Source organism: Dermochelys coriacea, chromosome 11, assembly GCF_009764565.3.
Source record: "Dermochelys coriacea isolate rDerCor1 chromosome 11, rDerCor1.pri.v4, whole genome shotgun sequence".
Lineage (NCBI taxonomy): Eukaryota > Metazoa > Chordata > Testudines > Dermochelyidae > Dermochelys > Dermochelys coriacea.
Genome location: NC_050078.2, coordinates 7,996,868 through 8,019,249, shown reverse-complemented (window position 1 = coordinate 8,019,249; position 22,382 = coordinate 7,996,868). Strand labels below are relative to the sequence as shown.

The following is a 22,382-nucleotide window of genomic DNA, read 5'->3' as shown; positions in this document are numbered from 1 at the left end:
TTCACATATACAGTGAACAGTGGCACCAGCTGTAATTTAAGATTCAGATATCTTCCAGGAAATATTCCCAGAAGTTTGGATTAAAATAAAATCAATAACAAATTCCCCTAGAAACATTACATAAAAACCAGATTATTTCTAAAGAGGATGGTCCTAAGGATGGTAAATGCTGTACTCTTTGTAGAAGGGACCTCATGTGATCGGATGTTAATATATGTTTGATTTTAAAACTATCTAGTAAAATCACAGTAGAAAGGGATTCCAGCAGGGATGCAACCGAGTCAACTCTAGTCTTTCTACACTTTAGAGTCATCGTGGACTGTGGACTTCATAACTTGCAGATTGATACCGAGCCATTCACTTCTCTATGACCATGGCAGGGCAGGTATAAATTCCAAGGGTGAAAATTCTGATCCCATTGAAGTCAATGGCAAAACTCCTTTTAACATCAAAAAAGGGCCAAGATTTCACCCTTAGGCTACCAGGCCACAACAGCTCAGCCACTGAGAAACCCATGTGACAGAAGAGAGATAATTTTGGGCCAGATTCTCAGATGGAATATACTGCACTAGCTCCATTGAAGTCAGTGGGCCCTTCCTGCTCCACTGTCTAAAATATGGGAGTCCAGGAGAAATATTTCCTCATGTTTTCAGAAATAAACATTTTTTCATGAAAAAGCAATGAAGAAAAATGAGGTCTGCAACCTAGGAGGAAGGAAAACACCAGCTGAGATAGCATTATACTATTCAGCCTGGCAAAACAGCCTTAGAGAATTACCAGCCAAGGAACAAAATCTACTAGCATGACGTAGCAGAATACAATCTGGTTAGGCTTTTTCATTACTTTTACTTACCTGTCCAAAAAGTGAACTCACTCATGGCAAGGAAGATTATGCAAAGATGTGCTATGAAACAGCCTGGCCCAAATAAAAAAAAATAGACAATAATGACAAATGGATACAGGGACAAATGCAGATAGGCAAGTTGGTGGAGCCCCATCATGGGCACATCCTTTATGTTTCGTACCAGTATCTACAGCTTTCAGATACCCAGGGTTTCTGGCTTTCACACTTTGGTAACATTTTTATAGCTTATCATGCCAAATAAGGAATAACTGAATAGAACTCAGTCCAGCCTGGGCTGGTGACAAGTGAACATTGTTACTCTTACAGGTGCTTGGCAGCCCACGCTGAATGAATTGGTGGTCTCAGTCCAGTGGACGACTGTCCATTCTATTTAAAAAACCACCACCACAATTAGCAGTCAGAGATGCCAAGGACTGAATGGATATTTCATTCCTCCCTCAACCTGAAAGATGGTCTCTCAGGACTAAGGTCAACACTTCAGTGAGGTGATGGAAGGCAGCTTGAATACCTGCCCCTGCTCTGAGGGTCCGACATCTTTCATCTCCATGCTGTCAATGGCTCACTAAAGTCATGAAGGGACAAATCCCACTTGAGTCAAGAGCAAAACTCCAAAATGATGTTGAAGGCAGCAGGAACTAACCGAAAGTGTGGGAGAAGGAAAAGAGTAAGGAAATGGAGCCAATCCTCCTGAACTGAGAACTTGGATGGGGAGAACAAACCAAACCAGTTAGCCATCTCCATATTGTGTAGTTATTGGTTTTGCAGGGAAAGGTAAGGGAGTTTCCAGGACCTACTTGGAATCCAAGGGCTGCTTTACACACTTGGAAGGAGAAATGCAGCACCTAATGTCTGTTCCTCTAACTAAATCAGTACAAGTTTGTCTTAAAAAACCCCCGAGTCCGTTCCTTCCATTTGTAAATTACTTTAATTTAAATATTTTGAGGTTAACAAAATACCCTTTGAATCAGACATGCCCCCAAAATACAAAACAGAAACAGAACCTCCTCATAGAGGGTAACCCCCACCCCTTCTTTTCTACACTGGAGTTTATGGACTGTGAGCTGGCTGCCCTCCAGGGTCTGACACAAGGTCTGGAGTGCAGAGAGCAGCTGGAATTCATTTTCTTCCTTCAAATCAATGCACTCTCATATGAAGCTGCATTTTGGCATCTCTGTCTAAGAGAGAGTTCAGTGCAAAAGAAACTAACCCCAGCTGGGTTTCTTTCCAACCCAGTGCTCGCTGAGCAAAAAAAAAAAAAAAAGCCCTTCCCCCTGCCCCCACACATACATCGACTGTACCAAACAAAGGGTCATTCACGGCTGCTAGAAATGGGTCACATGAAGAAATGTTTGCAGATAAAACCAACACTTTAAACCCCCCCGCCCCACACACACTTTTTAAAATAAACACCAAGGAGCCAGGGATTGTTGACCGAGAGTCCTGGTCCTGGATATTCCCTCCTCCTCGCCATGCTTGCAATCCACTCTGCACCACACGCAAACCAGGCCAAGCTCCAGCAGTTTGGCAGCCGCTCAAGTATGTCAGCGAGTCCAACACCCCCCCCCCCCCGGCAAGTTCCTCGGTGTAAGGTCCACTGTTAGAAGTGTTACGGTGCAGTTAGGTGGTACAGTGTGTCTCGCTAGTGCTTTTTTAATTCACATTAGGTCAGGCGGGGGTGCCAAGAGCCCCCGGGTCACAAAATCACACACTGCAGTTTGTGGGAGCCAGTCGCTCTGTCTCCTCGCCATTTGGTCTTCTTCTTCTTCTTCTGGCTTTTCTCTGGGATCTGTTGCCTGTTTGGAGGAAAGAAAGAAGCAAACCCAGTGAACCATCCATACTGTTTAGGCTGGGGCAGATAGACAAGTATCTCTTGAGCCCTAAGAATCAGTCAGAAGAGACTCCTGGGGTGAAATGGCTATCCCCACTCATTGACCCCTACGGCAGGTGAACCTCTCCTCTTCTCTCCTGCACAAAGAGACATGGGACCAAAATAAAGAAAGAACAAAGGGACGTGACTTTGTCGGTGAGAATATAAATAGCCTGGCACAGCTCCTACTCACACTGCCATGGAGTGAGAGAGACACACTAGAGTTCAGGAACAAACTGTTTTTCCTGGGCTCAGACCAGCAGGCGCTGCATTTATCCAGGGCGCTTGTACCGTGTTTCTGGCCAGTTTCTTAGATTGCTAGTTCTCTGAGACGGGGACAGTGTCCTCCTGGGTGCATGAGCAGCTCCGAACCCATCGAAGGCCCTCCTGGTATTCGATAATAGTAATAATTCACCAGATCACTGCCAGCTGCCCCATTAGAGTCAAGGAGCTGAAGTTAATGAAGTTAGGAGTGAAGAATAGCCATCCATCTGGGATGGGGGAAGGGAAGCCTCTGCAGCAGCAGCGGCTGCTAGGAAGAAGGAAGGACAGTATTGTCACTACAGCAAAGGTTACAAAAGGGGGCTAGGGTAATGTTGCCATGGCAAAAAAGAAAAGGAGGACTTGTGGCACCTTAGAGACTAACACATTTATCTGAGCATAAGCTTCCGTGAGCTACAGCTCACTTCATCGGATGCAGAGCCACGTTTCAGAGGAGTATCAGAGGGGTAGCCGTGTTAGTCAGAGGAGATTTGCTATTCTCACCCCTTCTGCTAGAAGGAGTGTGACCTCTCCTCACCCTGCCCCCATCAAATGATCTACCATGGTAAGTGGCTAGCCAGTTTTCAAGGGGTAGGGGAGAGGAGCATGCACAACAAATTAATGCTAATGGGAGTTATAAGGTCTGAAGTGAGAAGGCAATATACTGTGTCCTAGTTAAAATACAACCCTTCCCTCTCTCCCCAATGTCAGGCTGGGCCCCGTCATCTGGTAAATATGGTTACCCTAGTGTTCTGACATGCTGCATTATAGCTTACACAGGCACCGGGGAAACTGAGTTCTGAGCAAGGGACTACAGAGAAACAGAAATCAGGGAAGAACTAAAGCCTGTTAAAACAACGAGGAGTCCGGTGGTACCTTAAAGACTAACTGATTTATATGGGCATAAGCTTTCGTGGATAAAAAAACCACTTCTTCAGATGCATCTTAAGGAGTGTTTTTTTTACCCACGAAAGCTTATGCCCAAATAAATCTTAGTCTTTAAGGTGCCACCAGACTCCTTGTTGTTTTTGTGGATACAGACTAACAGGGCTACCCCTCTGATACTTGAAGCCTGTTAAAGATTTACATCTGGCTGGAATTTCCCCCAGGTCAAATGAATTGATGTGGAATCAATTAGCATTGGGTGTTTTCAAACCTGCTGTTCAAATGGGTTCTGCCCTGCGCTGCTAAATAAAACATTTTCCAATCTAAAGTGCTGAGTGGTTCAGAAGGAGAAAGTGCTCTGGGTCATTGCCAGACACCAGCCTTTAGGAGGACACTCCAGACAGCATGAAATCAAAGCAATCAGAAATGCACAGCTGGGATTCCCTCGCAACTGTCTGCCACTGCAGCCCTCAGTCACTTCATTCAGCAATTTCTGTGGGTGTTAGATGAGCAATATCTTTAATGCTACTGCTGTTCCATTCGATTTATACTTCTGTGTCACTGAGGGCCTCCCAAATGCTCTAGGTTACAAGCTATCTAGAGTCACATCATTTAGAAAGGTTTCAGAGTAGCAACCGTGTTAGTCTGTATTTGCAAAAAGAAAAGGAGTACTTGTGGCACCTTAGAGACTAACAAATTTATTTGAGCATAAGCTTTCATGAGCAAATGCATCCAATGAAATGAGCTGTAGCTCATGAAAGCTTTTGCTCAGATAAATTTGTTAGTCTCTAAGGTGCCACAAGTACTCCTTATCATTTAGAAAGGGGACTGGCTGCTACACACAGGGCCAGATCCTCAGCTACTATAAATGGACATAGCTCCATCAACCACTAGATAGTTTTCCCTTACAATAACTGCAGTGGAGCTACCAGTTTACACCAGCTGAAGATCTGGCCCAGAGTCGCAGAACAAACAGGAGAAAGGAAGGCTGCATAGTTAAACGCAGGACTAGGAGTCAGGAGAATTGGGTTTGATTCCACAGACTGTGTGTCTTCTTGGCAACTCACAAAGGTCCGAACCATAGTCTCAGGAATAAATCAAAATCTGTGTGTTGGGGATCTCCCTTAACCACCTCCTCAGCTTGTTATGCGCTGAGCGCTGAACAGAAAGGATAAGCTAGCCACACCAGATACGGGACACAGCCAGTGTTGTGGGAGCCCAACTCTTGTGATTTGATCATGAGCCTTGAGATATTTGGTGTTTTTTTCAAAGCCCCAGCTCCTGGAGTCCTGTTACTTACATGAGAATCTTAGCTTTGATTTGTTTTTAAAAATGCCACTAGCCCTTATGGTTGCAGAGAAAAGCATAAAAATGAGACCCTGAAGGGCTCAAAGACTAGAAAGCAAAAAACTCCCTCCAAAAACGAACAAACAAAAAAACAAACTACACCCCAAAACAAAATTCATCCTATCTTATGATGTGTGGAGTCTGATTCATGATTTTGGAATGCTTGGTGTTGCCAATACTGCATAGCTAAAGATAACTGATTGGTCCTTGACTTCTTCCCCTCACCCCCAACCACAGTCTATTGAGATAAAATTTTGAAAGACATGTTTAGTGAGTTCTTTCCAGACAGTTAACTCTTCAGAGAACTGACCAGACCCAAATCTATTGTTTAGAAGTATGATTAGGAAGCAAGGTAACATTAGCAGCATTATACAAAGCTGATTTCTGGATCATCCCAGAGACAGAGAATTACCCCCTGCCCTGTGTTACAGTAGAAGAATACTCCATGGCAAATTTACAGCAGAACGGAGGGAAGCTCAGGGAGATCCTGATAGATCTACTGACCAGTTAGATGCTGGTACCACCAACTACATGGACTGCTCCAGGCTCCTTCCAGACAATCCCAGCACTTGTAAGAAAAATTGGGAATCAACTAAATGCAGCTGTACTCAGAAGGAGCACAACTGTTGGCCAACAGTTGCCATGGTATCCATCAGAGTATGGCTCATGCCCCAGGTCCTGTCAAGAGCTTGCCCCTTATATTTGTGAAGCAATTTGGAGATAGATGCAAAGTATTAGGAAGTTTTAAGTGACATTTTCCTGACTAAGAGGTGAGCTAACAATTTGTGACAAAAACGTAACCGATGATTTTATCCTATTTCTGATTGTGGCTAACCCTTGATTGTCTTTCAACAGTCTTCTCAAAACAGTTCAGCAAAATGTAGTTAGTTTCGATTGGCCAGCTAAGTCATGTGGCATCATTTCTGTTCTTTAACTGAATGAATGCACGAGGTTTTTATTTTTGTTTTGTTTTTTTTATACTGAAGGCAACAAGGTGTCTAATTTGGCTGGTGGAACCTTTATAACAGCTACTGATGCACATGAAGGAAAGGACCCAGACATGACTGTAAGGCCCTGAGGTCCATTTGGAGGGGTGGCACATACAGAATATATATTTTTAAATTTAACTTGTTAACTGAGAACATTTGACCTGGAGTCACTGAGAAACAACAAACAGGGAGAGCCACCATACCGATTATAGGTTTCAGAGTAGGAGCTGTGTTAGTGTGTATTCGCAAAAAGAAAAGGAGTACTTGTGGCACCTTAGAGACTAACAAATTTATTTTGTTAGTCTCTAAGGTGCCACAAGTACTCCTTTTCTTCATACCAATTATAGTGCTTTTTCAGAATAGCATTGGATAGTGATAAGAGCTCAATATAATAAATACTAATGACTAGCCTACTAATTACAAGATACAGAATAGTTCAGAAACATCCAGGGACATTGCCAACTTGTATCTGTAACTCTTCAGTAATTTTCCGCCCACACCCTCCTTCTGCCAGCTTGAAATCTTTTTGGAAGAATGGGTAGTACCATCTGCTTTCGATGTATGCTGACTCGAAGCTGTGGTAAGATAGACACTAACAGAGAGGCACCGGTGTACAAATGCCTAACAAGTTTCATTGCTGGGGAAGCCAATTCTTCCACCTCATATGGAAAAACTATAGCTTCACCTGATAGCATTAGTTATTAACCTAATAGCTTTCTTTGACAGGGTAACAAGCCTTGTGGTTATGGACAAGAGGTAGATGTGGTTTATCTTGACTTTAGTAAGGCTTTTGATATTGTCTCGCATGACTTTCTCATAAACAAACTATGGAAATACAATCTAGATGGAGCTACTATAACGTGGGTGCATAACTTGTTGGAAAACTGTGAACCATTGATAGCTACTCACTGGTAACAATCAACCTGGAAGGGCATATCAACTGGGGTCCTACAGGGATCAGTTCTGGGTCCAGCTCTATTCAATACCTTCATCAATGATTTAGATAATGGCATAGAGAGTACACTTATAAAGTTTGTGAACGATACCAAGCTGGGAGAGGTTGTAAGTGCTTTGGAGGATAGGATTAAAATTCAAAATCATCTGGACAAAAACTGTAGAAATGGCCTGAAGTAAATAGGATGAAATTCAATAAGGACAAATGCAAAGTCCTCCACTTAGGAAGGAACAATCAGTTGCATGCATACAAAATGGGAAATGACTGCCTAGGAAGGAGTACTGTGGAAAGGGATCTGGGGGTCAGAGTGGATCACAAGCTAAAAAAAGCAAACACCATTCTGGGATGTATTAGCAGGAGTGTTGTAAGACACAAGAAGGAATTTTTCTGCTCTACTCTGCACTGATTAGGCCTCAGCTGAAGTATTGTGTCCAGTTTTGGGCACCACATGTCAGGAAAGATGTGGACAAATTGGAGACGATCCAGAGAAGAGTAAACTATATGATTAAAGGTCTGGAAAATATGACCTATGAGGGAAAACTGAAAAAACTGGGTTTATTTAATCTGGAGAAGAGAAGATTGAGAAGGGACTTGATAACACTTTTCAAATACATAAAAAGTTGTTACAAGGAGGAGGGAGAAAAATTGTTCTCCTGAATCTCTGAGGATAGGACAAGAAGCAATGGACTTAAAGTGCAGCAAGGGCAGTTGAGGCTGGACATAAGAAAAAACTTTCTAGCTGTCAGGCTGGTTAAGCACTGGAATAAATTGCCTAGGGAAGTTGTGGAATCTCCATCACTGGAGATTTTGAAGAGCAAGTTTGACAAACATCTGTCAGGAAAATGTCTACCCAATACTTCGTTCTTCCTTGAATGCAGGGGACTGGACTAGATGACCTCTTGAGGTCCCTTCCACAAATGCAAAGTCCTCCACTTAGGAAGGAACAATCAGTTGCATGCATACAAAATGGGAAATGACTGCCTAGGAAGGAGTACTGTGGAAAGGGATCTGGGGGTCAGAGTGGATCACAAGCTGAAGAAAGCAAACATCATTCTGGGATGTATTAGCAGGAGTGTTGTAAGACACAAGAAGGAATTTTTCTGCTCTACTCTGCACTGATTAGGCCTCAGCTGAAGTATATTTCAGCTTTATATTACTTCCAACACAGAGAAAGTTTTAATTTTGAAGTCACATCTGCAACTGGGTGAAACATGTAGTGGAGTTATGTAAATCAAAAGTTTCAGAGCCTTAAAACAATAAGGACACCTGGGAAAACCATGAGCAAATTTTCAAAGACAGGTGCGAGCCACACTCAAAAGATTACTGGCATCAAAACAGAGGTCAGAGTTAAGGATATCTGGATGTGACCCATGATGTATGTGGAAAACTGGGTGGGGGAAATGGACAGGATGTCTGTGAGTGTCTGTGGAAGAAGGTTAGATATGTAGATATACGGTTTTACATTTTATTTTCTGATTTTTATGGATTTGAGTTTTACTCTGGTGTTCCATCTGATTTTTAGGAATACAGTATAACACCAGATACAAAGTTAGTGTAAATTGGTATAACTTCATGGACTTCAATGGAGTTATGCTGATTTACATTAAAAGAGGATCTGGCCCACAGTTTTTGTACGCCAATACGGCATATTATTATTGATCACTAATGTAGTGTCTGGATGTATTGCAGGTGAATCCACTATATTTGAATTTTTTCATATGCAGTTAGATCTCAAAATGTTTAGCATCGACAATTAAGATTTTATACCTTAAAAGAGAACTACATTTTGATAGTTTTGTGCAGGTATGGAACAGGCAGCCCTAATAAAGAATAAAAGAGCAGGCTCTTGGTTCCATGTGTTCTAATGATTCATGAGCTTTCTGTCAATGGAGGTTAATAGATGGCTGAGTAAAGTGTTTTATGGCTCACCTGATTACTCTAACAAGATCATGGAAGGCTTTATCAACATTCAGAGGTGGGTCCTTGGCACTAGTTTCTATGTATGGGATCTGAAAGACAAAAGCCCAGCATAATAAATACTAGTAACATCTTACATGTGGACAATGAACCTATCTCAAGTGACAACCCAAGGGACTAGAGAAAAATGGATGTAAAACAGAGGGTTGTCCTATAATGACTAATGCAAAAGGACTGTACTGAATATATTTGGGGACACTTTCAGGTAGTCTCTTAGAGCAATAGACTGTTTAAAAAGAGTGTTCTCAACCATGGAATTAATAGTACAGCATTGTTCATCTTGAGATATCTCAAAGCCCCTTGCTAACAAAGTGGTCTAAACCACTATGGGTGAAATCCTTGCCCCATTGAAGTCAATGGGAGTTTTGCCGTTGGTTTTAATGGAACCAAGATTTCACCTTACAACAACGTACAGCTGGAGTTTGGGGCACAAAGTGAAGGTTATATCCAAATGAAACTGCCAGGAGAAAGGCAGGTAAGTGAAATGTTGCCATGACATCAAGGTTAATTCGCAGAAAGGACAAAAAAAAACACTTACCAAAGATCACCCCATCCTGTAAAATGTGCAACATACAAAACAGCTGGAACATAAAGTTCCAGATTTGGGGGGGAGTAATTGCAGAGTTATTAGGAGAGATGTTCTTTTTTCCTGAGATGTACTTGAGGACATGAAGACCATACAAACAAAACCAAACTATTTACCATGCCTGCCAGAAGTTTGTTGGAGATTGCTGAAAAACTAACACCTGCCAAAAATTCCTTCCTTGCTACACTGCATTTTAAGGTTCTTAAATGGTGATTTTCACAGGTACCTTTCCGACTTTGAAAAACTTCTGTTCGGGTGACAGAGAAGGTCATTTCCTATTGGCAGCCAAAAGGACTTTTGTGGTCACTTGTAGCATACATACCCAGCAAAGAGCCATATTTGTAACCCTGGCTTCTGATAGCACATGTGAAAATTCTGCATTTGCACATACAGTACCTTCCACACCCCTGAAACTGAGCACAACTCAGGAGCTATGTGTTGTGTTCTTGTTTAGGTTGACTGGCTCTCTGCTCTTCCACAAAAGCTTCTTTACAGGGGTGGGAATAAATATACACAGAATGATTCACATTTTGTTATCTTTAAAAGTCCAGTGGGATGCGGCAAGTTCCATTAAGTCTTTTCCATGACTGTGGGCATTTAGAAGCGCTTAACCTAATATAACGATGATTATAATCTTACTTGGGAGCCATTTCTGGAGCCAAACTGCCATATGGATAACAGGGAACTGAGATATTGGGTCTGATTTATATGGTTTTTACACTCATGTAATTCCATCATCATGATTAACGGACTTACTCTTGATTGACAACAGTCTGAGATCAGAATCAGGCCTGGTGTATCTACTAAATACCTTTTCTGCATTTTCATTTGAAGAGTGCATTTTGTCCATCTTACACGCACATTCCACCCACCTGCAAATAACTTGCATTACATGACTTTATGATCATGTGTGCAGTGTAGCTGCAGCCATGCAGGTCCCAAGATATTAGAGAGGTTAGGTGGGTGGGTGAGGTAATATCTTTTATTGTACCAACTTCTGCTGGTGTGAGACCAGCTTTTGAGAAGCTGGGAGGAGGGAGGGGTTCCTTTTCCAGACGTGAAGAGCTCATCTCTCTCACCAACAGTAATTGGTCCAATAAAAGATATTACCTCACCCACCTTATCTCTCTAATGATTACGATCATCATAGCTTGGCTATAGTATGCTTCAAAGAACTGGCCCCACTGGAAGTAACCTCTCTATATACTACTTTCTTTGCCTTTTATTTTAAAATGTAATTGCAAGTGTTTAATTATAAGAGAAGTGATCCAATTAAACTCCAAATGCGGAATGAATCCCATTCTGAATGCCTGTAATGGAACTTAAAAGCAGTGCAACTGCCAAAACAACATGCAAACAAAGAAACACCCACAAACTTACATTATGTTTAGTTGCCATTTCTCTTCCTTGTTCCCGAGTGATTTTCCGCAAATGCATTAGATCAACTTTGTTGGCCACCAATATCATTGGAAAAGACTCTCTGCAAGAAAGCAGTATTAGGAGACTTTCAGTGTAAAGTGTTCAGTGAAAGCTTCCTTTTCAAAGACTACCACTGTCTAGCATTTTCAGCTAGAAAGACGCAGCGTGTAGACATTTAGCACCATAGTTATAATCAGGCTCAGAAGGATTAGATTTTTATTGGTAAATGTTGGTAAACATCGATTTCACGGCACACACACAAACTGATGAAAAACACGTTCTTTCTCTCTATGTTTTGATTATTATCAATGAAAGATGCTGCCTCAGAATTTATTAGAGCCAAAATCCAGAGATTTAGACTTTTGGATTATGCTTGTTACAAATGGACTAGTGAATGAACAGTGAAAACCAGTATGATTTGTTGATTTAAAGAATATTTACTTTGTATATTTTGACATGTGATATTGACAATTTGTGTTAACAGTTTAGAAAGCTTTAACTTTTTGAATCTCAAGGTCTACGGTCATTTAATAATTATCAGCCCCCTCCCCTAATTTCCTGCAACTGTGAAAACTGAAAATCAATTAAAAATGGTGAAAAAATGCTTAAAAACCCAGAATTTCATGGAATTGATAAAAATCTAAAAAAAGCTTAACAATAAACATCAATATTATCTTTTGAAATTATAAAAAATAAAAATCAAATTCTTCCAAGCCTAGTTATAATTACAAGCAGGATCAAGCAATCACACATCATCACAGAAGAAGGACTCAGATCTATTTATACATTACCTAGGCAAGATATTTGCCTTAGTAGTTGGCACATTAAAGTTGTACACAAACAGTTGATGTGCCTGCAAGTGATCAAAGCTGCTATTTCTTATAGTTTAAGAATAAGCACCACCATGGATCCAATATTCCTATCAGCTACACAACTTCAGTACTTAACTAATATTGGTCCATATGCATAGAAGAAAATTAGTGTAGGCATCCAAAGACATTGTGATCAAGAGAAAATGGGCAGATTTCCAACATTTCTGGTTGTGGCTTCTGATAAGTTTCATTCAAGCCATGTCTCAGAACTATGCTCATAAATGAGAACTGAGGGAAATGATGCAGTGTCCATATGGTAACATTATTTTTTTTGGGGGGGGGGGAAACAGAGGAATATACTGGGAATATTTTCATGGCTGACAACAAGTTGGTTTCGATACACACTTATTGCGAGGTACCAAAAATATGCTGAAGGCCTATTTGGAATATTCCCTATTCAGGAGCTGGTGGACTAAAAGAACAATACTATTACCTAGTGCCTCCTGCCTCTAAAAATACAAGGGAATGAACTACTATCCTTAAGTATCAAAAAGTGCCTAACTTTACAATAATTGCTCTAAGTAACAGTCTACAGATACTTAACTGTAGAGCGGTAGGTTTGTCACGTCCATGCCTTTATGACAAAAACTGGGCTAAATCCTGACCTAGTGTAAATCAGCATAGATCCACTGAGGTCAATGGAACTATGCCAGCTTACACCAACTGAGGATCTGGCCATAAGTCTTTTAGGTCCCACCCCCCAAAACAATCATGATTTGTCATTAAGGGTAGTATTCTACTGAGCAAGACTGTCCCATGAATTTTTAATCACCAGGCCCTATGTACGTCCAACGGATTGGAGTATTGAATGGAGTTTAACTAGTTTTGAAACTGCTAAATAAGATTAAATGGTTTTTACTATTTTATTGTAAAACCATTGATTTCCCCAACTCTATTTCTTCTAGGGAAAAAAAATACAAAAAAAAAAAATCATCATGGGCCAGCATTTTTTCCTTTACTTTCTAAAATTATTATTTCTATATTTTTTGCAATGACAGAGCCATAATAAAAAAAAAAACTTGCCATGACAACTAGGAAGCCTTACTTATTTGTGTAAAACTTTTGACTGGAGTTACTTTAAGTTCAAATGATTTTTCAGCATCTGTCTCCATGTCTTTTTTTCCACTGAGACACAGAAGGACTCGGTCTTTTCTCTGACATACTGCTTCATAACTGTGGCTGGAGATGAAATGAACACAGGTTTTTGAATTTTCATTTACTCTTACAGTTAATTATGATAATATGGATTTAATTTAAATGTCTAAGCAATAATGTATCTTGATTCTACGTCTATTCTGGGGTAAATGCTTTGCTCTCTTCAGTGATCCATTCTTCTCTGGTTGGCAGCACAGTGGTAGAAACAGACTAAATTTGGACAGTATGTAATTTGCCTTGTTTACGTCAGAAATAAAACTCTGGACATTGTTCCCTGTAGTGAGTTGTATGATTGCTAGTTGAACAGGATAAATGAAGCTATTGACTTTACAACGGTTAAATGTACTGAAAAAAGCACGGTCTTTTAAACAACTCTTCCAAAGAAGGAAACCTCTTGGATTTCAAATATCCAGAAATAAATGCTTAAGGGGGACATATGACTGTTAAGATGAAAACACAGCCAAATTCTGGTCTCAGTTACACTGGTATGAATCTGGAGTAACTACTGAACTCAGTTCAGAATTCAGTGCCATGTAGTATGAAAAACTCTTTACCCAGGCTGCTAATAGAGCATTGGCTAATTAAAATGATTCCAGTTTTTAAATAAGCTAAATTTACTTTTTATCATTTGAACTGTTTGTTTACTGTATGCACTTCATGCAGGCTGAGCTGGAAAAGGAGAACATTTTTCTTTCTAGTCAATTTCACTTCCCAGTTCTCATATACAAGCTGTTGTGTTTGGGTTAACAACACCGCTGAAGGTGGGGTGGGGGGAGAGGAAAGTTTCATATCAAAACCAAAAGGGCAACCCATTTTCATTGAATTTAATTAGATAAAACACATGTCTATTCATAATAGGTTATAGAACACTGTTTTGTTCTCTCTCAACTTACAAAGACTTCATTGTCGACCTAGCTTAGGCTCAGGATTGCAAGGATGCATGATTTAGATTCACACTCCACCCAGTGAAAATGGAAAACACTTATGTCATAGGATGGAGAAGAGTGAATTATTAACAAGATAAAAAGACCCTGCGAGTTTCCTCTTTGATCTTTCTGGAGTATTGGCTTACCACTGGTTTAGAGCTCTAGAGCTTGAATTTGTGTCTAACAATTCACAAATGTTAGACAACTGAACTATCCACCCCATGTAAATCTTCCATTAACCATTCATTCCCAGACACCTAAATGCAAGTACACAGAGATGCTGTTCACTGAACAATAATAATAAATAAAATAAATAATAATAATACCACCTAGCTCTCAGCTCTTTCCATCTGTAGATCTCAAAGCACTTGGCAAAGAAGGGTAAGTGACTTTACCCTATTTTATGGAAACTGAGGCACAGAGTGGGGAAGTGACTTGCCCATGGTCACTCAGCAGGCCAGTGGCAGAGCTAATACTAGAACCCAGATCTCGTGGGTCCCAGTGCAGTGCTCTACTTGCTGGATCATAATGCCTCCCAAGCAGCAGGGATTCGTGTTAAGGGAGCTCTTCCCTCCAGTGCACTCACCGGTCTTTGACTCGGAGGATCAGTTGGTGGAACCTGTCCACGTGTTCAAAGCTGGCTTTGTCTGTCACTGAATAGACTATAAGGAACCCGTCCCCCGTCCGCATGTATTGCTCCCGCATAGCGCTGAACTCCTCTTGTCCTGCGGTGTCTAGAACTAGTACAGGGGAGGAGATTGTTAGTCATTCTATTGGCATTGCCATCACTACATTACATCTTTCTTCATGTTCCTACCTTAACTGAGATGACTGTCGGGATCCGACAGGTGCCATTCAAGGCTACTGGTTTGCTTCCTTGGTCAAATCAGGTAGCAGGTTTGGTTGGTGATCACAGAACATTAATAGCCACATAAGCTATTCGAGTGAGAAGTGCTGTCAAGCCCTACCCCCCGCATTGTGCCATTGCTATCCAACCTTCATTTTACCCTCTCCTTCGCTACACCTACCGCCCCTGCACAGGATTAGATGGCTTCCACCTTCCTCCAAAGCAACAAGCATTGGCTGCTGCCAAAAGCAGGATACTGAATTAGGTGCATCAGCCCTCTGACTGGTCATGGCTAACATCCTCAATTTCTGCCTTGCCAATCTCGCTGTTCCCTACACAGGAGACTAGGAGGGTAAGTAGATACCAGTTCAGATCACTCGGCTACTCCATTACCAGCTGACCACGTGGAGCTGGGCCACACATTGCAATAATTTCTTTTTGTTTACAGTCCTTGTCCAAGAGATTGGAGATTTATTAAGAATGTCCAGAGTTATAGGTAATAAACATTTCAGAAGGGATATTAAAACTTAGCGATGGGCTTGGGCCCTGAAGCACAAACTCTTAGAGATCAGGATGAGGTAGGTGGGTTAGCTCATGTTGGTCGACTGCGGGATTCTTACAGCTGTCCTCTGATGCATCCTGTGCTGACCGCTCTCAGGGGCAGCCCACTGGACCTCAGGTCTGACGCATTCCTATGGGTTCAGCCAGCCAAATCTGCATGCATAGGTTCACTTCTGTAGGCAGCGGGAATGCCCCAAAATGGTGACCTTTGAAGTCATGGAGCATTGGATGAAGCAAAGGGGTAGCAGCTAACATGGGATCCTCCAAGCAGAAATGAGAACACTATTCAGAATGGGATATTGGCTATTCAAATGAGTAGGGAAGGTACTGAGTTAGAAAAGTAAAGCTGAGAGCTGTGGCAACTGGACACGTTGCCTATCAGCGTTTGCTGTCCACATATGCACCAGGAAAGGAGGCATCAGGACCTAAGCAATCTACCGACTAGGCTGAGGGTGCTTGACACAGGGTTCTCTTGTTGTAAAGGTTTGTGACCCTAATGAGCACTCCTTGTTTGCGTCAGATGTTGAGGCTGCTTTGGTTTCTAGAGGATAAGCACCCTGGAGCTGCTTCAGTCTTGGTGGTACCTGCAGAGTCAGCATCAGTAGCCAGTCATCCCAACCTGCCAAACATAGTACCTGTAGAAATGTACTCTGCTATCTGCCCCTGTGCATTAGGCCTTCATATTAAGGAAAAGTGATTGGTCATAGCACAAGCTTTTGGAGATCATAGGTATTGTGTTGAGAGAACTTCTAAAACCTCACATCACGGGGCCTACCTGCCCCGAGCCCCAGCATGCAGGCCCTTTGCTACTCCAAAATTATCTTTCTAATACAGGGGTGGCCAACCTGAGGCTCCGGAGCCACACACGGCTCTTCAGAAGTTAGTATGCGGCTCCTTGTATAGGCACCAACTCCGGGGCTGGAGCTACAAGCACCAACTTTCTAATGTGCTGGGGGGTGCTCACTGCTCAACCCCTGGCTCTGCCATAGGCCCTGCCCCCATTCCACCCCTTCCTGCCCCCTCCCCTGAACTTCCCATGCCCTCGCTCCCCCCTAATTCTCCCCCCCAGAGACTCCTGCATGCCATGAAACAGCTGATTGGGAGGTGCGGGGGGGGGAGGCACTGATCAGCAGAGCTGCTGGTGGGTGGGAGGCGCTGGGAACCAGGGAGGTGGAGTTGATTGTGTGGGGGGCTGCTGATGTATTACTGTGGCTCTTTGGCAATGTACATTGGTACATTCTGGCTCCTTCTCTGGCTCAGGTTGGCCACCCCTGGTCTAATACAGCTGCCCCTGAAACCGAGGGACTCATTCCTGAGCCACATAAGGAATGCAAACCTGGAACTAGAAAAGGGGCAGCAAATGCTAGCAGCACTGAGCATGGAACAGTTATACAACATCTTGTCCCACTCCTCGAAGACCTGGGAAGCAAAGGGAACCTCGGAAGGGTGCAGGCTTGTCTTTTAATGCAAATTACAGTGTGACACAACCAGGGCTGCTTTATGTCTCATCAATTTACATGCCTTGGGCTGAAGTACATGGAGCCAAGAAAATGGGTATGGGGAGGAAGAGGATGGGAGAAACTTCATCCCTCCCCACATTCCTTATACCCAGAAACAAAGACCAGCTACAATTGGATGGGAGCATGGGGGCAGACACATTCACAGAGAATGTGATGCCACAGTCTCAACCCCACACCAGCCAGTATCTCTGGTGGGGCAGGGACAAGCCGTACCCTGGAGCCATCCTCCACTGCACTCCCTCCCCTAGAGTCCTTGGGAGAATTCTGGCTGCGTCAGCTAGAATCCCTTCCCCAGGGCTCTCCCTGCAGCATGGCCTTCCATCCAAAATGGGCTGCCACTTCAATCTGTAATCTCAGAGCCAAGGCTTGCCACATCCTATGGTTGTTTCATGCAGAATTCCTCAGCCCTTCTGGTGTTTGCTGGGCCCTATGTCTTGTGCATGACTGACGGAGTACGCCGTTCAGGCAGGGATGTCTTGTGTCTCGCTCTCTATTGCGGCACACCGTACTGTGGACTAGTCTTGTTAGAGAAATATTTTCCTCGCGCTCCAAGGTCTCAAGCCTTCCATGAGACACGTAAACTTTCCTACAACCTTCCCTCTGGAGCTCTCTCCCCTCCCTCCTTAGTTATGGAATCAGCGAGCATTACAGTCTCCAGTTACTACTCCCTTGGGGCAACATGGAACACCAGACTCTGACATCACGGGTGTGGGCTCCTGCCTCACTTGGACCTTTGCCACCGTCGACAGAGTTGCCGGGTCAGCAGCTTCTATTTAAAGGGCTTTTGGTCACGGTGTTCATAGAAAGGCGAGTGAGCATTCCACTTGTAAAACAGCATCTGGCGCAACTGGCACCAGATTAAAGCATTTCGGGGCCCTGCACACCATGGCATTGGAGGCCTCCTCCATCTTTACTCAATTTGGCCCAGCCAATGCCCCTGTCATGACAGAGGGGCAGCCGGGCCAAACCTGACCAGTACTGTAACCCCATGCACCAGATTGCAACACCACTGACTTAAATTTCGTCCACCCACCCCTCAGGCCAAATTTGAGTGAGTGGTGTTATGACTTAATTCACGGGGTCACAGCGCTGCTCAGGTGTGGCCTGTTGTAGTGCCATCCTCCCAAATCTGATGGGTGGGGCCCCCGCTGAAAGTGCACATCGGTTAACCCAGGCCAGGACACAATTAAACTTTATAAAACAAAGTGGTGAAGGTTCAGTACATCTTAGATTGGGTGAATAGTTAAGGGTCATGTAATTGACTGGCAAGAGCTGCAGTTTAATTTCTAGCAGACTCCTTTAGAATCCTGTAAATGTTCAGTGCTACGTAAACTGAGCGAGAGGATATAGCAGGTACCCATATGTTCTAGATAGAAAAACACCTGACAAGGGGTGTAAATTATGACATTGATGGGTCCAGTAATAGGAACAGCTGAAGTACCAAAAATCTTAATAGCAGGTAGCAATTATAAAACACTTTTTTTGAAGATCAGAAAGTCTTGTACAATCAGGATGCTCTCTCTCACTGGGGTATTAAGTATAGTTTATTCCCAGTGGGATCTGTCCTTATGGCCATGACAATGCCCCTTACTCTTGCAAGAGGCCTCAGGCAGTGACTCTTTAGGCTTAGCGTGCTTCAGAGCGTATTATCGTACAGAGGGGTCTCCCCAGCCTGGATCGGACACGGCATTTTCCATGAAGTGTTTCCACAGGCGAAATTCTTGTCCCTCATAGGTTTGGGGAGAGAAGGAGTAATAAATGCTGCACTTGGCAGTAATGGGCATCTCCGCAAGGCAGTGCTGGCATTAGTTGCTGATGGAAAAGGAGCATGGGCAGGACAGACAGTCCTTGAACTCCAGGATTCTGGGCATAGTCCTTCTCCATGGGGAGAAGCTCCCTAAGGCGGGGGAAGACTCAAACGAACTAGACTATAAAAACACTGAAACTACCCAAACATGAAGAATGGTAAAACTACATAGAAATATATTTGCCGATTCTGAAGATTGAAGAAGAAAGTTGTTTCCTCCCATTTACCTATGGCTAAAGTGAGGCACAGAGTGGTTAAAAACCTCAATCCTTCAAGGCCCAGGTTGCTCACCATCTCCCTGGCAATGCTTGGTATGTTGCAGGATTAGTGCCTTAGTGAATCGGTAATAGAACTTGGAAACGGAAACCCAGGAACAGTCTTGTTGCCAAGACCTTGCTCTGACCAATAGACATGGCTTTCAACAGATCATTGAAAGCCAACTTTTTGAAGAGCTGTCTACTGGGCTACCATCTATCTTTTAAAAAGGCAGAAGGCATTGCCAGACTGGGCCTCAGATCCCTATATATAAAACAAGGCTAACAGCACTTCCCTATCTCCTATTTTTTTGAACATTCATTTTGTTTTAGATTTAAACATTTCCTTGCAGCACTGTGTTATGCTGGAGAACCTGAAGGTAAAATAGACAAAAAGCAAATACCTACTCTGTTTTAAAAGGACACTGTCAGGTTAAAAAAAAAAAAAGCTTACCAATGTTACAAAAATCCTTCGATTACTGAAAACAAAATAACGTTTAAAATCCAACTTACTTTCCCACAATTTATGCTTTCCCCAGCACCCTGCATTCCCCTTAGTTCAGGCAATAAACATATTGACTTGTCAGTTTCATTCACTTCTTGTCTATTTCTCCTTCAGGGTTTTCCCATGCTAACAATTTCCCCTGCAGCATTGTGTTGTGTTAAGTTTAAATCTAAACCAAAATGACTATTAGAAAAATAAAAGCACTTTTAGTAATAGATTTTGTACAACTTTTTGGTGTAGTTTAAGTGTTATGGGGTTTTTTGCACGTAAAGTTTTGGGCACAAAATACTAAAAAGACCCACTTTTTTTCCAGCTGATTAACAACATACTTTGTTCAGAGGCAAAGGACTCAAACCTACAACTCATTGACATCAATGGTCCTTAATGATTCAAGAATCCCCATTGAAGTTAATGGGGCTTATCTGGAGGCACAGGGGTGAATAGTACTATTCTTCGGAGTAAGAGTTTGCTTAGGGTGGGGTTTTCAGATGAGCCTAAGGGATTTATGATTTCAATGGATTCAATATGATTTCAAAGTCTTGAGTACTTAACTCCCTAAGGTTCTTCTCAAATTCCCAGGCTCAGTGTTACAGGAAGCCAGTCTGGACAGAAATAATAAGTAGAGATACATACATTACATGTTTCAGAGTAGCAGCCGGGTTAGTCTGTATTCGCAAAAAGAAAAGGAGGACTTGTGGCACCTTAGAGACTAACAAATTTATTTGAGCATAAGCTTTCGTGAGCTACAGCTCATGAAGTGAGTTATACATTACAGGGTTTATTCTCCTCTTTTAAATCTGCAGTTAAGATTCCCTCTCATTTGGCAACACATATTGCTGCCACGGATGTCACAATATTGACCTGGACTGCAGGGGGCAGTGATTTTCCCCCACCCCATCCAGTGAGAAATGAAATTTGACTCAACATACTCAAAGAAGAACTTCCTGCTGAGTAACTCAGTCCAGTTCTAACAGGCTCGGAGAATGGGGAAGCAAGGGGGTATATCAAGTAAAGAAAGCTTTTGGGTGAATAGTGAGAAGAGAGATTACTCAATGGCAACACCCAGTAGGCAGGGGAGCAGTTACTCAGTGGCAGTGGTGGAATCCCTACTTGATGGAGCAATCACACATGGGCTGTGGAATAGACGAGAGCCCTGATCCTGGCCTGCAAAGACTGATGCACGTGCTTACCTTAATTTACCTCAGTAACGCCACTGACTTCAATACAGCTACTCTGCATGAGTGAAGCTATGCACAGGCATCAGTCTTTGCAGGCTTTGGGTCAAGCAAATGGGTGGTTTCCATCCCTAAGCTTGAATGGCTCCATTTTATGAGCTCAGCTGGTAGATATCCCTCTGACAGAGCCTTCTGAATTGTAGGGGGTGCTGGGTTTAACACTTGGCTGCAGACACTGCAAGATACACACACACACACACACACACACACGTTCATCCCTAGACCAGTTCAGGGACTTCAGTGGAGTTACACTAGGGATGAATCTAGCCCAGTGAATCTAGACTCAGACCAGAGTTGAGCTGGTTGAGCTTTTTGGAGCATATACCCAAGTGCATAACTCCCATTAATATTTCTCGGGGGAGGATGCAGTAAACACATGCAGAGTTGACTGGAAGCAACACTTATATTATTATTGAATGTTCCTTCTTTGGTGTAAACTAAAGTTTGATCTGACCCAGACCTGAACCCTCTGGAGAGGTGTGTGTGTGTGTGTGTGTGTGTGTGTGCGCGTGCGTGTGTATGTGTTGGGGACAAGAGCTCAGGTCTGGATCCGATCTCCACATCTTGGGCCCATCTCTAGTGAAAGCTAGCTCACTATACCAGTTTTCACTATGGATTCGCCTTTGGCCTAGTCAGCTTTCTGTTGCTCCCATCGTGCTCTTATCATGTGATGGTCTTCTGCAGGGGAAAGCCATACAATGAGGAAACACTTCGGTCTTTATGAGCCTCTACATTGTGCTCTAACTAAACACACAGATGTTGTAACATGGAAAAACAGAAGTACTTGAATTCTTGCCCTTTCTTTAGGGGAAAGAAAAGGGCCTTTACAAAGAAGACGGAGAAGCCCTCTAAAGAACAGCTTCCATTTCAACAAACAGAGTAAAGATCCGATTAGTTAAAAAGGGCCTTTTCTCTGACAAATAGGCAAGAATTCAAAGCCTTGAGTTTTCCATGTTGCAGCATTGACATTTTCCTGGCAGAAAGACAAAAATATAAAATAAGCCTCTTAGAAGGTCACAAACCCCCAAGTAATAAAAGAAGCAGCTTAAGCTAAAATTTCGCTCATTCAGTGAAACTACTTGATTAAAAAACCACCACTACCACTAGACAAGACTGAAGGAGCGTAAGACACCCCTAACCCTTCACCTTCTCGTCAGATAATTTCCAGGCTTCTTTAGTGGAAAAGCAGACAGTCAAATGCTAGTGGTCTTAGGACCAGCAGCAACATCCTGCCTCACAGTGAGAAATGCAAAGCAGGACACAGAGAGATCATGAGCAAGCACACACACGTATGGGGTCAGGATAACTGTCTGCAATTATTTCAAGGGTTTAAACACACAGGATGGAGAACGATTATGTAGGGTCTGATCCACGTCTACTGGAGTCTTTCCATTGACTTGATGGGTTTGGATCAGGCTCTTAGGGTAGTATGCACAAAGATAATAACTAGGAGCAAAGGCATGAGAGCTAAAAAGAAAAACAAACTGAATATTAGGAAAAATCTTCCCTCCAGTAAGCGCTGCTAGGGAGATTGGAATAACCTCATAAC

The 22,382-nt window shown here is 42.7% G+C and overlaps 1 protein-coding gene across 3 annotated transcripts in view; it reads right to left on the bottom strand.

The window, feature by feature from the left end:
- Positions 1 to 1,771: 1,771 nt before the first annotated feature.
- The window catches only part of MRAS (muscle RAS oncogene homolog), a 60,348-nt gene continuing 39,737 nt past the window's right edge, over positions 1,772 to 22,382 (bottom strand). For all 3 annotated transcript variants that reach the window (XM_038422715.2, XM_043504904.1, XM_038422716.2), the window contains 4 exons: positions 14,691 to 14,844; positions 11,113 to 11,212; positions 9,099 to 9,178; positions 1,772 to 2,658 (listed from right to left, as the gene is read on the bottom strand). In XM_038422715.2, coding sequence (XP_038278643.1) covers positions 2,559 to 2,658; positions 9,099 to 9,178; positions 11,113 to 11,212; positions 14,691 to 14,844 — 434 coding nt within the window. In that variant the 3' untranslated portion in view covers positions 1,772 to 2,558. The remainder of the gene's footprint in view (positions 2,659 to 9,098; positions 9,179 to 11,112; positions 11,213 to 14,690; positions 14,845 to 22,382) is intronic.